The 16,730-nt window shown below is 38.5% G+C and overlaps 1 protein-coding gene across 1 annotated transcript in view; it reads right to left on the reverse strand.

Annotated features, from left to right (window-relative positions):
- LOC132859059 (acyl-coenzyme A thioesterase 1-like) overlaps positions 1-9,247 on the reverse strand; it is a 9,853-nt gene extending 606 nt beyond the window's left edge. Inside the window, exons 1-11 of the mRNA XM_060889633.1 lie at positions 9,155-9,247; positions 8,838-9,046; positions 5,469-5,568; positions 4,876-5,066; positions 4,305-4,462; positions 3,518-3,637; positions 2,353-2,435; positions 1,127-1,217; positions 940-1,020; positions 328-466; positions 1-241 (exon numbers count right to left, since the gene is read on the reverse strand). The exon at positions 1-241 is cut by the window's left edge and continues 606 nt beyond it. Coding sequence (XP_060745616.1) covers positions 120-241; positions 328-466; positions 940-1,020; positions 1,127-1,217; positions 2,353-2,435; positions 3,518-3,637; positions 4,305-4,462; positions 4,876-5,066; positions 5,469-5,568; positions 8,838-9,046; positions 9,155-9,171 — 1,311 coding nt within the window. The 5' untranslated portion in view covers positions 9,172-9,247 and the 3' untranslated portion in view covers positions 1-119. The remainder of the gene's footprint in view (positions 242-327; positions 467-939; positions 1,021-1,126; positions 1,218-2,352; positions 2,436-3,517; positions 3,638-4,304; positions 4,463-4,875; positions 5,067-5,468; positions 5,569-8,837; positions 9,047-9,154) is intronic.
- Between the last annotated feature and the right edge of the window lie 7,483 nt (positions 9,248-16,730).

The following is a 16,730-nucleotide window of genomic DNA, read 5'->3' on the forward strand; positions in this document are numbered from 1 at the left end:
GAGTTCACTGAAAGTTGATTAAACTGATTTATTGGACTGCTTAAACTGGTGGAGTCAGGTGTATGGAGGAGTTTTGTGTATTTTTCTATTATCGATTTCACAAAGCAAAACTCATGCCATTAGAGTCGGGCCTGTGGAGCGGCACTGTAGAGGTGTTGGTATAAAAAGTCCAAAATTCTCTCCCATGAGTCTTCTTGTGCATATGAATGCAGTCGAGTCTGTCCACCCCAAAGCATGATCACTGTGAACACACAGAAAATTTTATATACTGTATAAATAACAGTGAAATTGTTATACAGGCAGATTTCTAAATATGATTGCACATACCTTTGTTTTTGCCTTCAATCACAAAGTTAGAGGCTCTGTGGTGTGGTGTGTAGGGCGGCTCTATCAGGTGTCCTGCACCAGGATAGATGAGGACACTGAGCAAATGCCGATTTCCTGCCTTTTCAGTTATTTTCACCATCTGAGGTCAAAGAAAAGACAGTAAAGAGGTTGAAAATGCCTGTGATCACATGTGGCATTTCTGTCCAATAGATTTTTGTGTCATCAAAATTTGAGTCCCATCTTTATGATGTATCTGGAGCACATTTTTCCAAGGAAAAGTTGTATACAGTTTGTAGACTCTACCTAAAAGACTACATGCTGCTTTAACAAAGTACAGTATTAAGAGATGTAAACACTTGTGCAACCAGAGAATTGTATGTTTTTCATTTTTATATCCACTGTACAGTTGCACTATGTAGGCTTACAGGCACTGACTCATTTTTGTTTTTTTCCTAATATTACTAAACCTCCCAACAGGGTTTTTAGACTGATAGCATTCTTACTCTGACCAAGTGAACCAGTATAGTACCCAAGGTTTATATACTGTACAGTTTTGTAATAAAGCCAATAAATGATATATTCTCTGAGGTCATGCAGGTCTGTGTGAGTTACGTCTTCAGCTGACTCCAGTGTGGCCCAGTTCTGATCATCATCACCAGCAATCACAAGAAAAGGACATCTTATGAGGCCAACCTGTGTGAACACATGCAGGAGTAGTTTAGATGAAATCAAATATCAGTAATAGAATGAGTAAAATGCTTTCTGTCTAAAAGCTAGGATGTTACAAAAAGTTGCTTACATCCACTTTTTCAGCTGGATCTGTTGGAATGGGCAAGATGATGTCTCTCCAGATCATCTGATCATCCTCTACACGTGCTTTATAAAACATTCTAAAAATAATTCAAATCAATTGTTATTTCCAGTTGAAATACAAAAGAGAAGCCTCAAATCATAAGCAAACTCTGAACAATTCATTAACTAATACATATTAAAGATTAGTAATATCATGAGTCACCTGCAGATTATAGGATCTATGAAAGCTATAAGATAGATAGAAGTTCTATGTGAAGCCATGTGTGTGTCCACTCCGATGTAATACCAAATAATTTTTGATGTACAGCAATAAGCTTGGGGGGCACGGTGGCTTAGTGGTTAGCACGTTCGCCTCACACCTCCAGGGTTGGGGGTTCGATTCCCGCCTCCGCCTTGTGTGTGTGTGGAGTTTGCATGTTCTCCCCGTGCCTCGGGGGTTTCCTCCGAGTACTCCGGTTTCCTCCCCCGGTCCAAAGACATGCATGGTAGGTTGATTGGCATCTCTGGAAAATTGTCCATAGTGTGTGATTGAATGAGTGTGTGTGTGCCCTGTGATGGGTTGGCACTCCGTCCAGGGTGTATCCTGCCTTGATGCCCGATGACGCCTGAGATAGGCACAGGCTCCCCGTGACCCGAGTTCGGATAAGCAGTAGAAAATGAGTGAGTGAGTGAGTGAGCAATAAGCTTGATGCTTCCTTCAAATAAAGATCAGATTTTAGCTCAGAGCCCTTGTAATAAAGATTTCTGATCGTGTTTATTTTCACAATTCATTGTAAAATACATACAAAAAGCTCTCAAACATGGAATGATAACTTTGCTTCAAAATTTGCTTTTAGCAAAGAAAGCTGTTCACTTTGTGGAGGTTAGTGAACTTTATTTTTTTGTGTCCCTTCCTCTTTATATTTTATAGCGAAGAATGTCTTAAGTGAGCAGCAATGGGTGCAGCGAATGATGCGATCGGGATGCAGATGTCACAGGTGCATTATGGTAACGTTATAAGGACAAAGTTGTAATGTTGTCTAACGACTGAATAAACGTTCACGACTATTTGTATATTATCCTGACATGTATTGCCGTGGGACTTTCTTTATATCCAGCCTAAATAGCAAATCACAAAAGTCTGAAGCTAATGTTAGTATGTACAGGAAAATGGGGGTTGACAAAAGTGCCCTGAAATGATGAAGAGCAAGTATATTTTTTTTGTGTACGTACCTGTGTAACGCTTCATAGACTTCAGATAAAGAATTGCGTACAGGAGTGACATGACTGCAGCTGATGCATACACAACACAGGGGCTGCAACAAAATCACGTTTAAGAGTGTTCATAACGCGCAAATTGCAGAGTTACAGAGAGCAAGTAGGAAAGGGATTGTGTATAAAATTCATGTACATGCCTCAAAAACAAAATCATCATTGTTTTCTTGTGCTTGTGTTGGTGACATGCCCGAATGTGGTGGGCTTGAAAAACCTTGGAATTCTACAAGTTACTTACACACATATACACACACACACACACACACACACACACACTGTACTGATCAGCCATAACATTAAAACATTAAAACCACCTGCTAAATATAGTGTAGGTCTCTTCTGTGGGACTGGAACAGACAGATTAGCGTTCACTCTCCATACGCATCAATGAGGCACCCAGGACTAGTTCACAGGTTCACCAGCTGTTGGACCAATAACCACTGCCTACACCCCACAAGACCTGCTGTTTTGTAGACACTCATTTAAATATCATCAGTCATTTAAATATCAGTCATTTAAATATCACACTTTATTCATTCATTCATTCATTCATTTTCTACCGCTTATCCGAACTATCTCTCAGGCATCATCGGGCATGAAGGCAGGATACACCCTGGACGGAGTGCCAACCCATCGCAGGGCACACACACACACTCTCATTCACTCACGCAATCACACACTACGGACAATTTTTCCAGAGATGCCAATCAACCTACCATGCATGTCTTTGGACCGGGGGAGGAAACCGGAGTACCCAGAGGAAACCGCCGAGGCACGGGGAGAACATGCAAACTCCACACACACACGGCGGATGCGGGAATCGAACCCCCAACCCTGGAGGTGTGAGGCGAACATGCTAACCACTAAGCCACCGTGCCCCCATATCACACTTTAGCCTCACTGATTTTTACATTCACCCATTTTTCTTGCTTCCTAATATATCCTCCCACTTGACGAGTGCCATTGTTACGGGATAATCGACGTTATTCACTTCACCTGTCAGTAGTTTTAATGTTATGGCTGACTAAATTACAATATTTGGTTGCATATCCTTGTGGAAAATATACAAGCATATCACAAATATTCCTTGTATTTGTTTATTGTATGTTTAATAGAAAATCACCTTAATGACAGAGGAGTGGGCAGCCATAGATAGAGCAACAGCACCACCAAATGAGAGGCCCAACAGAGCTACTCTGTCCCTTATGACCATGGGATGATCCTGCAACATCTGATATGCTACCTACAAAACAGAAGGAAAAACATCCATGTGATCTATTGTGCCATGACGTGGTGAGCTCTTAAGAATGTAGGTTCTCTCTTCAGGAAAGCTCTACCCCACACCACCTCCCCCCTCCCCCACAAAATGCCTTTTTTATTCAAAATATTGAATCCAAAAAATGTATAAAATGTTGTATAAAAGAAACAAAAAACAAAAAAAAATAAAACCACAAAAATGTGCCGTTTGTGGCAAATACAAACACATGCACACAGAAAACAGTAGGTAGTTACACTAAGCAAAAGTCACTGGATTGGACTTTGCCTCCTGTTTTTCTAACACTGAGCAACTCATTTATGCTACAAGTGACAATCTTTAAAGAGCTAAAGATTATAACATTGGAGACTGTCAAACGTGACTTCAGAAGAAAAACAAACATGGAGTATTTCAGAAAAAACTTCCTGGCTGGGAAGACGGTGTAGGTGCTCCATTTGGCTTGAGTTGTGTTGTGATTTGTTACTATGTTTGTGAGTTGTAAAGGTACTCTACATCCGTTTGGACGATGCGTCCCAGGCTGCTTGATCTCATTGGCTATTGTGGCTATTAAAACTTCCTGTGCACTTACACCTCTCAGGCTTGAATATATGTATGTGCAAACCATGAGATCATAAAGAGCTTTGGGTTGAATCACCTCAAAGTAAATGGCGTTAACTTTTTTGACTTCTTCTGAAAACATATACTGCAGAGCTAAAGCAACAAAGCCATGTGATGCCAGGAGGGCAGCTCGATACTCCACCAGGCCTCCACCTCCTCCCCACATGTCCAACACACATGGAAATGGGCCAGGACCTGGATTAACATGAAGCGCATGCTAGTTATAAGCAGTCATTACTATTACTATAATAATATTAATTATATAGATATATATATATGGTTATAATAGATAATATATAGTATAGTATATAATAATACAAAATCATAAGTAGTAGTAGTGATAGTAATGGCTAATCATCATTATCTCTTTGTACTATATATGCCTTTTAATTTTGCCAAAGCTATTTGTAAAGCTCATATTTGGTATTGGGTGTGTAAAGTTTTCAATGCGTATCCTGCAACTATTTACTCACATGCTTGATGCAACGATCCAAGGCAACATACATTTGAAACATGATACAATTCAGAAGGCAACAGTGGTAGTGATGCTGAGATCTGAACTCACAAGGCAGCTTCTACCCAGTACTAACTGTTTATGAGTTGTGTACCTGGAGGGATAAACAAAGTTCCTTCAACTCCTTTCTCACACACGTCGACCCTCTGCACACCAGGAGCTATGTACCACCTTTCTATGATGATAGTCACTAATGGTTTGAGTCCTTCAAAGTCCTGAGCGATGTGTCCATTATACACAGAAATGTGGAATATCATTGGTGAAAGGACATCTTGCTTTCGCAACCTGAATGACACAGATTGAGACTGATTAGACAAATGCAAATGGTTTAAATTAACATTACAATAAATGGATCTAACTTTCTGTGAACCCCGAACATGCAAACAAATAAAGACATAAATGGCTATTGGAACACAAAATATATTTTGGCCATCCCAGTCTCTGAATTCAGACCTGTGAACAGAACTGAAGACAGCAAACAAACACAAATGAGCATAAAAACAAGGAACAGTCCAAAGAAAAGTCTTAAAAACCCTTTTGGGCTAACAGCGTCCTTAAAACTGTTCACTATAACAATGTTGTGTTTTACATAAAAAAAATAAGTGTGCAAGCAAATTATAACTGCAGTATATTTGCATTTATGTTACATAATAACTGATCTTGATTAAATGCTGTAAGGTGACATACCTCAATCCCTTTCGGCTACCTGGTACTGGCCGCAGGCTCCACATGAGTGCCATGGGCTCCACACCTGTATATGTGCCTCCCACGCTGGAGTCCTTTGCCACTGTGAATGAAAATTATTTAAAGAATAATTAAGTGCTACATATTTTGGGGGAAATGTGTAATGCACTGTTTTGTACGGTGGCCGGGAAGTGCAAAACAAATTAACAAAACCCAAAGCAAATTAACAAAACCGAAAACACATTAACAAGTCAGACAACCCGGAATCGGTTGGTATAATTTGTTAATGGAAACTTACCATCATCGGACGAGACACCTTTCATTCACCTTTATATCTTTAATGACAGTCGTCTTGTCCAATGATCGGTAAGTTTCCATTCACAAACTATACCTACCGCTTCCGGGTTGTCTGAATCGGTGCATGAAACACATTAACAAATCAGAAAACACATTAACAAATCAGAAAACAAATGAACAAATCAGAAAACACATTAACAAATCAGAAAACAAATGAACAAATCAGAAAACACATTAACAAATCAGAAAACAAATGAACAAATCAGAAAACACAACGACATTTCAGACAACCCGGAAGCGGTTGGTATAGTTTGTGATTGGACAAGACACCTGTCACTCAAAGTATACATGAAGTTCAACAGTCTGCCGCAGGGAAAAGTTGGAATGGATGGATGGAATGGATTACTGTGGATTAATTCTGTTATTTTCTTGAACGTAGAACTTTATTTAAACGGAGAACTTTATACATTACACATAAGATTCCATACCTGTATATCTTGAGTGACAGGTGTCTTGTCCAATGATCGGTAAGTTTCCATTCAAAAACGATACACTACCGTTTCTGGGTTGTCTGACTTGTCGTTGTGTTTTCGGATTTGTTAATGTGTTTTCTGATTTGTTAATGTGTTTTCGGTTTTGTTAATTTGGTTTGGGTTTTGTTAATGTGTTTTGCACTTCCCGGCCACTGTAGTTTTGGTATCAAAATTTGGCTTGCGTGTTCTGTGCCCTCCAACTCCGAAAATGATGGCTCTCTTTAGGTCTTGTTATATGGTATTAGACTTTGATGATGCTTCAATATTTTTAAAAATGAATAAGTAATGTACTGCTGTGTGTTGTATACTTATTTTGTTTTTACAATAAATCATTGCTGAATGAGACTGTGTGTGTGTGCCCTGCGATGGGTTGGCACTCCGTCCAGGGTGTATCCTGCCTTGATGCCCAACGACGCCTGAGATAGGCACAGGCTCCCCGTGATCCGAGGTAGTTCGGATAAGCGGTAGAAGAAGTGAGTGAGTGAGAATAAATCATTGCAGTTATGAGTACTTGATCCCACTCCCAATTATATTGGCTTGTATAATACTTTTAATGTTTACCATTGTTCCTCACAGTGTTTCATATGCTACTGGATTTAAATTTACAAACTTTTGACTTTTCTAAAACCATGTTCTGACCGGATTCACTTTAAACTGGAAGGTGAGGTAATGTATTTATTACCAGAGTATATCTCTCTCAGGTTTTAATCCTATCTGATTTTTGTCATATTAGTCACTTTTACAGACATTGACTACCGGGCATCTGAAAAAATTTTACGTTACACAGAAATAACTCCTAATTAAATACATAAATAAATTCATTGATAAAACTGTTATGTGGAAAGGTCCTGCTTTGTGTCCATTGCAGACACTCCAAAAAGCACTTTTAATGTATTGGCCAAGTTTAAAATGCAGAAGAATTTAATGTTTGCAACAAATGCCTTATTACCATGTTTCCCAATGCTACGTTCTATGTTTGTGGGTTCGGTGTTTTGTTTCTTCTCTCTCTCTCTCTCTCTCTCTCTCTCTCTCTCTCTCTCTCTCTCTCTCTTTGCTGCACTCTCTATCTTTTCAGATCCCTACCATTGTACCACCTCCTGTCAATCTTCATTATCCTGTGTGACGTCACCCTTCGATCCACCAATCAACCAGAATCAGAATCAGGATTAGAATCAGAAATTGAGACAAAAACAGGAGGAGAAAGAAGACGTGTGCTAATTTGTTAGAGGGCTATTGTTGTTCATTCAGTTTTAGTATGTCAGACTGTTCATGTATCCCAATTTGTTAGTCACTTTGTGTGTGACTTGTTAGTCACTTTGTGTATGTGACGTGTTAGTCACTCGTTCTGCATCTGTATGCTTGTGTTTATTTGCTTTGTGGATATGACTTTGTTTATATTGGGGAAAACTGGACAGTTGAGTACTTCACATGACATATATTGTGCAACACGTAGGTAAGCTTTTCTGTATTAGACACACTAGGTTAGGAGTGCATGCCACCCTCTGTACCTTTTGTTTGGGATAAGTATAGGTTAGTTAGGGCTTCATCTACACTGAAGATTTGTTTTATTACTTTCCTTTGTAGTTCAGGTTAGAGGGTTATGTTCAAGCTTGCGCAGTTTTTGTTTTGCTTATTTCTTTGTTTTGGCACCGCTGCTGTCTCATTTCCCCTTTGTGTTTTTTGTTATCTTGTTTCTGTAGATATTGTAAATATTATCACTTTTGTCACCACCACTTGTATGATAATAGAGACAGGTTTTACCCACTATTTGTTGTCCTTGTCGTTGATTGCCACATACACACCAGAAATCTAACTTTATAATCATTTCATATTGTTACATCCCAACCATACCCCTAAACACCATTTGGGATCGTAACACCCAATGACCAATTACTATTCAACAATGTTTCCCAACGAGCAATTACTGATTACAATGTTTCCCAATGACCAATTATTATTCAACACTGTTTCCTAATGACCAATTACTGAATAACATGTTTCCCAAAGAACAGTTTATGATTGCCACTGTTTAGCCCACTTATGCATTCTACATTCTTTGTTTTAAAGTCTCTTTTTGGAGACTTTCTCTTATCTTTTGTCTGCCTTCCTGATAAAAAACTTTAGCGTTCTGTAAAATTTTAAAGGTTTAGATTCTGCATGGTACACCAAAAAATGACTTATTTCTCTATAAGAAATACATTTTAATCTAATCTCTTTAATAATGTGACTATTAAAGCTATTCATTCCATTCGATTACATTCTAATTGAAAATCTTCCTTTTTCATGCACTTTAATTTGCCATGCCTTGTGCCAGTGATCACGATAAATAAATCAACATGACATTATCTAGAGACTTCTAGACACTTTAGCTACTTTGCTCTGAAAAGTCTTGGCATCACTGGCAGCCAAAGATCCTACAAACTGCCTCGTATTAAAATGAGGTGCATGTACGTTTGAAGGTTTAATGTGACAACCATGTACATTAGGTGTACATTATGAAGATGTCCTACATTAATCAACAGACGCTGATAGATTAGGTTACCTGTCACACTGCCATGCTCGTCGCTCACATAGTGTCCAAATGCGTCCCACACGTCCTTGTCTTCTGAAAGATGGAGACAGTGAAGGGTCACCTCTTGCTGTGGGTTCAGATTTGTCACAGTGATCCTGAGTTTTTCGTCCAAGAGACCCCGAATCGGTTCAACTGAAAGCAAAGGGCACGGGCAGCCCACCACCATCGCGGTCTGAGCCCTGGCAAGAGAAAATCCATGACGTTTAAAGATATTTGTCCCACAAATAGACGCCATTGCTGATATAATCTCACAAAAGCTGTCACTAGTGTACACCTAGAAAACTCACCTGTCTGCAGACAGCATGCTCTTAAAACGCCAGCAGACTTTGAAGTGAAAATTGCGACACTGTTACAAACTTATATTGAAGCGGAGAATGCGGAAGTGACGCGTGTTGTGGCGCAAACCAAGAGCTCCTGTGAACTATTCCAGTACTGGGATTCATTCATTATTTCCTAAACACACGCGCTGGTAGGTTAAAGAAAAGACTGCATAGTTTCCACATTATAAAGTATTACCTTATCTCGTATTAATAGTCAGTATAGTGCTGCTTTATGTAGCCAGGTGTAATACATGTTTATTGTTACTGATCATAACACTTAACTAGATACCAAGATCAGATGTCAGTTGGCTTACATTTAACACACATTCATTAATTACAGGTATTTGAGTTACCTAGTTTATATAGATTTGTTGTTAAAACACTCCTTGGTTCATTACACATACAGTTTGTTGGACAGGGCATCAGTGACTGGTGATTAGATCAACAGCATGAAGTGTGGATGCATTATAACCTTCATGATGATAGGATTTGGTACAATGTTATTCAACTATATAAGTTTTAGCTTGTCGTATATAATAAATTGAAAATAGTTAAAGAAATAAAAAATATATTTTGTTTCTTTTGTTTATTTTATTTATTGCATTATTACACCGTTATCCGTAATAATACTAAGCAATAATGCATATTAAGAGTAAATGATGTGTAATAATAAAAAGAACAATGATTATTTATATAGCAAGTTTCACAAAAAATGGTTCAATCGTTTAAAAGACAACTGAAATTGCTTTAGGTTTTTTTAGAGTGATACAAAAGGTGGTAAAAGCAGTGACAGAAAAAGAAGGAAATAACATATTGTTTTAATATTGTATCCAATAAAAACATAAAAATGGATTTTAAAAAAAGGTCTAAATCTAAAAGTAATGTAAGGAATGAGTGTTATTACTGTATATGGGTCATCACATCCACTTTACCAGCAGATGTCAAAATGTTGTTGTGTTCAGTGACTCCTTCTAGTCAAGGCCACAAAGGATATGTAGCCTGGGACTCACATGCTTTTCATATTGTTATGATGGAAAATAATGTAAAACTTTCTTTAAAAAAAAAAAAAAGATTAAAATATTATTTAAAAAAATCATGGAAAAAAACCCACACGTATAAAGGTGCACGCTTTTTTTAAAAAAAAAAATAAATACCTGTGTGCTTACACAAGTGCATGCTGTAACTGAAAATGCTGGAAGTGCCTGAAGGCACTAGTAAAAGTGTTAAAACATATATGCTCATGGGTGTCAAACCTTAAATACATGTGGGAACACGTTGAAGAAAGGCAGGAGATTTTACCCTGGATGGGACATGTGTGTGCCTGCATGTTTTTTTGGACAGTGGAACAAAACCAATAGTACCAAAAGAAAGCCATGTGAACAGACAGTAACACATGCTCGGTATGAAACTCAATGACACTGCAATGCTTCACCACCGTGCTGGCTGGTGTGAAAGTTTTAAGAAAATAGCACACTGGTAGGCACAGGAAACAGTAAAAAGGTTCACAATTTATAATAATAATAATAATAAACTTTATTTTCTATAGCGCCTTTAAAAGTGGCATCTCAAAGCGCTTTACAGAAGAAAAAAAGGATACAATTATACAAATAATACGTTAAAATAAGTAAGATATAAAAACACACCAAATAAGAACATACTATCAAAACAAGTAAGTTAAAAAAAATATATTTCCATTTATTTGTGCTGCTGTGCAACAGGACCCAATGCATTGAAACATTGTCAATCATTGTCTACATTACAACACCTTATCATCTCTGGATCATGATAACCTTACCAAGGTCTGCCTAAGCCATAGGTCACTAACAGGCGGTCCGGGTCCGGACCCAGAAGCTGCCCAATCCGGACCCGGACCTACAGCCAAAACAAAAGGTTATGCTTTAAACTTGACGAAGCGCTTCTGTTTTAACCGGCGCAGCTTTTGCAGTCTTTACGGTAAAGGTAATGTAAACGCACAGACAAATCAAGTCTGTGCGTTCCTGAAGTAAACACTGCGACTCAACAGTGCAAGACAGATGACAGAGAATTAGAGTAAAGTTACACATGAAGTAGAAAACAAAGGGAGAGAAACAGACGAGTGCAACGGAGAAAGGGAGAGAAACAGACGAGTGCAACGGAGACTCATTTCTGTTCACACTTCACACTTCACACTTCAGCAGAGTGTCTCATATTATGAGGCAATGTGAAACGCCATTATGAGACGACAAAAAAATTTTTCAACAAACATATCCACTCTAATCTGAAGACAGATTTCCTGAGACAGATTTCCCAGGTCTGAGGGAAGTAGCCCTATACATCCTGACCATGTTTTACATTCAACTGTGAGGAAGCTTTCTCTACAATGAACATAATCCAAACTAAATATTCCAGGGTCACTAATGAGCACCTCCACATGTGTATGAGAACTGCCCTGACTCCATTCAAGCCCAGGTTTAACCCTAACCCTAACCCAAGCCAAGCCAGAGCTCAGTTCTCTCACTGAGATATAAAAGGGAAAGTTAAGCACCTTATTTAAACATACACAATTTTCACATTTTATTTATTTTCTCTTATTTAGAAATGTAGCCCTACTTTTATTTATTTAATGAAAGAACGTTATACATATCTACAATCATACATATGTTCAGTTCTGTGTTACGTGACAATAAATATTGTCAAAAAGTTTTTGAATTGTACTGAATTGTTTGATTTGACAGTCAGGTATTGATTGCTTGCAGATGTTGATACAACTACTAGGCTACTTAAATATATATCACACTAACTAGTTAGACATTATATGATCTTCCGGACCTTTCTTTCAAGAAATTTTCTCTTACTGGACCTCTTTAAATTTTAGTTGAATACCTCTGGCCTAAGCTGTTTCTTAGTTGAACTTAGTTCATTCTGACCCTCTGATATTTTACACAAACATTCTCTGGTAACAACAGGAACAACTTCTAGTCATGCATCTAGTCATGCAACGTCTTAGTAAAAATTTTCCATTTCACTTCAAAGAACTTTATGTTGTTTTTGATGATTCAGTTGTTTATATATTTCAGGTTATTTTTGCATAATGATGGTGTAATAATGGCTCATGGAAACCAGACAAAGTTCAGTTTCCTGAAAAAGTGAGCTTTTGGCTTTAAGGAATCTTGGTAGCTGTGTGTGTGTGTGTGTGTGTGTGTGTGTGTGTGTGTATGTTGGATGTGTGTGGTAAGTCCAGACCTTTAATATGCCTCTTCCCTGATTTTCAGCTTCAGAAGGAAATTTGTGAACATATGAACTCAAAGAAAACGAAAGAAACCTGCAACGGTTGACAAATTTCTTTTTCTTTTTTTAAATGAACTGAAACCGAGACATCAACATACAATTAACCAAATCCTTGCCTCATGATACAGCTCGTAGAACACACACACATTAGGCTTCTAAGGCTCTCAAGTTTTGAAGACAGGCAGGCGTGACATCTCCAAAATACAAAGTATTTGTTTAATTTCCATTTATTAATTTGTGTGTGTGTATGTGTGTGTGTGTGTGAGAGAGAGAGAGAGAGAGAGAGAGAGAGAGATTATGACTGGTATTGTTTATTGTAAGTGTTTGTTGCCTTTTTGGACTCCTTTATCATTTGTAATGTTGCTCCCATTTAAAACAGTTCGGCTCAAGCCCAGACATTTTTAGGGTCATGATTGAGGACAATGTCCCGTCCAGAGACAAGCTGTTTCGTGTTGAGGTTTTGTTCAAACCGACCATCAAAAATACCCTCGCTAATGAATGTTTTTTGTTTTTTTCATTGGTTGTGTTAAATCTTACCCAGATAGTGCTATTTTCTGATTGGCTATTGTGTAGCCTCTTTTTTTGATTGGCTGATAAGTGCCAGGCTCGACTAAGAACTCCAGGGGAGACACGCTTGATTCCTGACCGGTTCCATAGAGACAGCGGTGCAGACTGATACATTTTGGGCGCTGCGGCATGTGTGACTGTCACTCTCAATGCGTAACACTTGACAGCCCTGCATTCACTATCTGAGGAGCTAATTTTGACTTGCTACTAATGTTATTCATTTTCAGTAACCTGAAAGTTTAGAAGCTATCTTTAATCCCTTCAGAGGCAGTTGGTGGTTTTCTGTCAGCAGGCAAGACCAGTAGGACCAGTGATTCAATCAACGTTACTGTACCAATAGAGCTGAAGAGGAACTGATTTTGCTCTATGACTTCTGATCTAAATTCACCTTGGTGTTAAATCCTGACTCAGTCTCTCCTCATAAGTAAACAGGACATTAATAGTGTCTGCCATGTAATATCAGTGCTTACATTTCAAATCCTGTCAGTCATATTTGTTATAGTTTCAGTGTTGGCAGAAGCTGCACTTCAGGTTGGGGCAAAAGAGAAAAAAAAACTCTTAAAAATAAATGTAGCAGGAAGAACCACAATGATGCTATAGAAGAACTATTTAAGTAAATTCTGGGGTGGTTATTTAAAATAAATCCCCTTTTCATAGTGCCTTTATTATGTTGGCTTTGTAGAAGCCAACATTCTGTTTTCCTATTTAAGCTTAGACAAAAATTTATCAAGAGTAACTCCTCCTAGGGCTTTCGAGCCACATGCACCAAATTCGGATATGTTGTAGACCCTGGTCTGAAGTTTGTTACTTTTCTAAGCGATCCGAGTACCGGTACCTCCGGTATCGGGTCTCAAATTGGCCTTTTTTCCCCATAGACTCCCATTATAAACTTTGGAGGTTTATAACTCGGGAAGCTTTCGAACTATCTACACCAAACTTGGCCAGCTCCTTTAGGGTGATACTCTGAACAAACTTTTAAATTGGTGTACCGACTGGCCTTTTGGTTGTCCCGCAACCCCGCCCCGAAAATATGCAAAATCAAAAAAAACGTTTTACAACATTGACATGTCATATATCAAAACACTCAGAACAATGAGGGGAACGTCCTCACGGGTATTTGGATGACATCACATGCTCATCTCCACTTGCCTCCAAATGTTTTGGCACCCTATCTTTCTGTCCACTCGCCCATCCAAAAAACAAAATCCTTGGTGACTACTTGCTTTGTCAAAGCCAACATCAAAGTTTGTTTACTGAAGTTTCTACTTCAAAGAACCTTTTGTGCTAGTGCTTCTTTTCCCCATAAAACAGTGTATATGGGTCAGTGGATTTGTATCAGACTGAAATAAAAGAATACAGGATGATATTGCTGTGAGATCATTGATATATTGATTTGCTATGATATCAAATTTTACCAAGAGTGATAAGTAGTACAGACACTATTTAATCGACATGTTTGAATGAAATTTAATAATAAGGAATTAGGTCATGCTTCCCATGGAGCTTTAAAGCCATCACTCTTGTTCTGCTGTGTTTCAGAGAAATCAGGTTTCCTACATCAGAACACGAACTTTGCTGTGTGACGCAAAAATGGAAATATTATAGCTGGAATGCTAGAGAGTGAAAACATTGTAAGAAACCAGATCTCCTTCTTTTCTCTGAAGGAAAAAAGTAAAGCCAGTTATGCTCATACTTTTTCTAGAATTTTTCTTTGTATAGAAATTTCTTCCTTTGCTTGGGGGATGTGGTAGCTCAGTGGTTAAGGTGTTGGGCTACTGATCGGAAGGTCATGCGTTCAAACCCCAGGTCCACCAAGCTGCCACTTCTGGGCCCCTGAGCAAGGCCCTTAACCCTCAGTTGCTCAGTTGTAAGTCACTCTGGATAAGGGTGTCTGCTAAATGCCATAAATGTAAATGCTTGCCAGCCAGTGTTGCAAGACTTTGGAACCTGCATTGAACACAATCCCTAATGACTAGCAGATTGTTTAGGTTAGATTAGCCAAATGGCTCATGCAGGGAATCTTGCAACATTGTGGCCTATTATCAGCACAGCTGTTTATTAGCAGAAGCTAGCAAACTTTTCAGCTTGAACACGTTATCAGTATATAGAACTTCTAGTCTGTTGGAGGCGGGAATCGAACCCCCAACCCTGGAAGTGTGAGGCGAACGTGTTAACCACTAAGCCACTGTGCCCCCACCTCAAACACAGGTTAGCATTAATACATGGCAAACATTTTAACATTAAGCATGATTCAAATGCCGACATATAAATGTATACACGAATCTGTGTAATGTTGTAGTGTATTGTGCATATGTTTTTAATGTGAATGTTTTATGTTGCTTAATCTTTTGTGATCACTGTTTGTTACTTTCCAACCAAACTGATCCAAGCACCATTTCATATCATCTGCCATAAAACATTGAAATAACCACAGACACCTTTTTTATGTATTATCATTTATTGGGCCACACACACAAAGATTGCAAACACTCACCAGTTTCCATTTTCCTAAACCAAACCTGTGCAATATACAACCTGGGACTTTTATACACTTACCATGCTGAGCAGACATTTTGGTGTGACATCATATGGGTCACCAGTTCATGCCTGTATAAAAATGTATTGTTTTTGGTGTTAGTCTTAATAGTTGTTTGACATGTTTGTTGAATTGTGTGTTTGAGCTTATTTATTTTCAGTACTGTATATTTTGTTGCTGGTTAGATCCAGGGGCGGAACTAAGAGTATAAAATGTCTCCCACACAGTCAGTCAGTGTGGGTTATTATAGGAGTTTGTGTTTGTAGGCTGTATACAGAGTAAACGTTGTTTTCTTGCTGATGCGGTTCAGGTCAATTGATTTAGCTGAACTAGCTTGTAAATATCTTGTATATAGTATAAATATTGTACAGCTTATATTGCTAGTTTAAGTAGTTCTGAAAGAGATAACCGAGAAAGTAACTGAGACATGGTAACGAGTTTGCTAAAGAACAATAAGTGATAAGGCATTTATCATATGACCGGATTCTGTTTGTCGACTTCAGTTCAGCTTTTAAAACAATACTTTTGAAAATTCTCCACTCCAAACTCCTAAAGCTCACTATAACCCCTGCCATCTATCCGTGGATCACCTGATAGGCAGGAAACAACACATGATACTGGGAGGTGTCACCTCCAGTATCCGGTACAATCAGCACTGGCGCTCCTCAGGGATGTGTCTTCTTTCCACTGCTCTTCTCCCTCTATACCAATAACTGCACTTCAAGTGACCAAACTGTTAAACTCGTAAAATTTGCAGATGGCGATGAGTCTGCATACCAGCAGGAGGTGAAGCGGCTGGTGCTATGGTGCAGTCAGAACTCTGAAATCTGATGGCATCTACAGGAAGCCAGTGTAGGAGGCACAGCAGTGGGGTGGAAGAATTTAGATAGAAGATAGATACCTTTATTTTCTCACACATACATTACAGCACAGTGAAATTCTTTTCCCAATCCCAACTTTTGTTTCATGACGTTCTGTCATGCAGCTGGTTCTGGTTCAGTTGCAGAGGTTAAATGTTGCTCAGAGGCAGACCTGCGAGCAGTGAGATGCAGTAGTCCAATCTTAAAATGACGAGGAACTGAACAAACACCTTATTGGCCTGTGTGGATTGAAATGGAAAAATTGTACTGATATAATAAAGGAGGAATCAACATGATTCTGTAAAGAAAAAAC

Source organism: Tachysurus vachellii, chromosome 16, assembly GCF_030014155.1.
Source record: "Tachysurus vachellii isolate PV-2020 chromosome 16, HZAU_Pvac_v1, whole genome shotgun sequence".
In the NCBI taxonomy this organism is placed as follows: domain Eukaryota; kingdom Metazoa; phylum Chordata; class Actinopteri; order Siluriformes; family Bagridae; genus Tachysurus; species Tachysurus vachellii.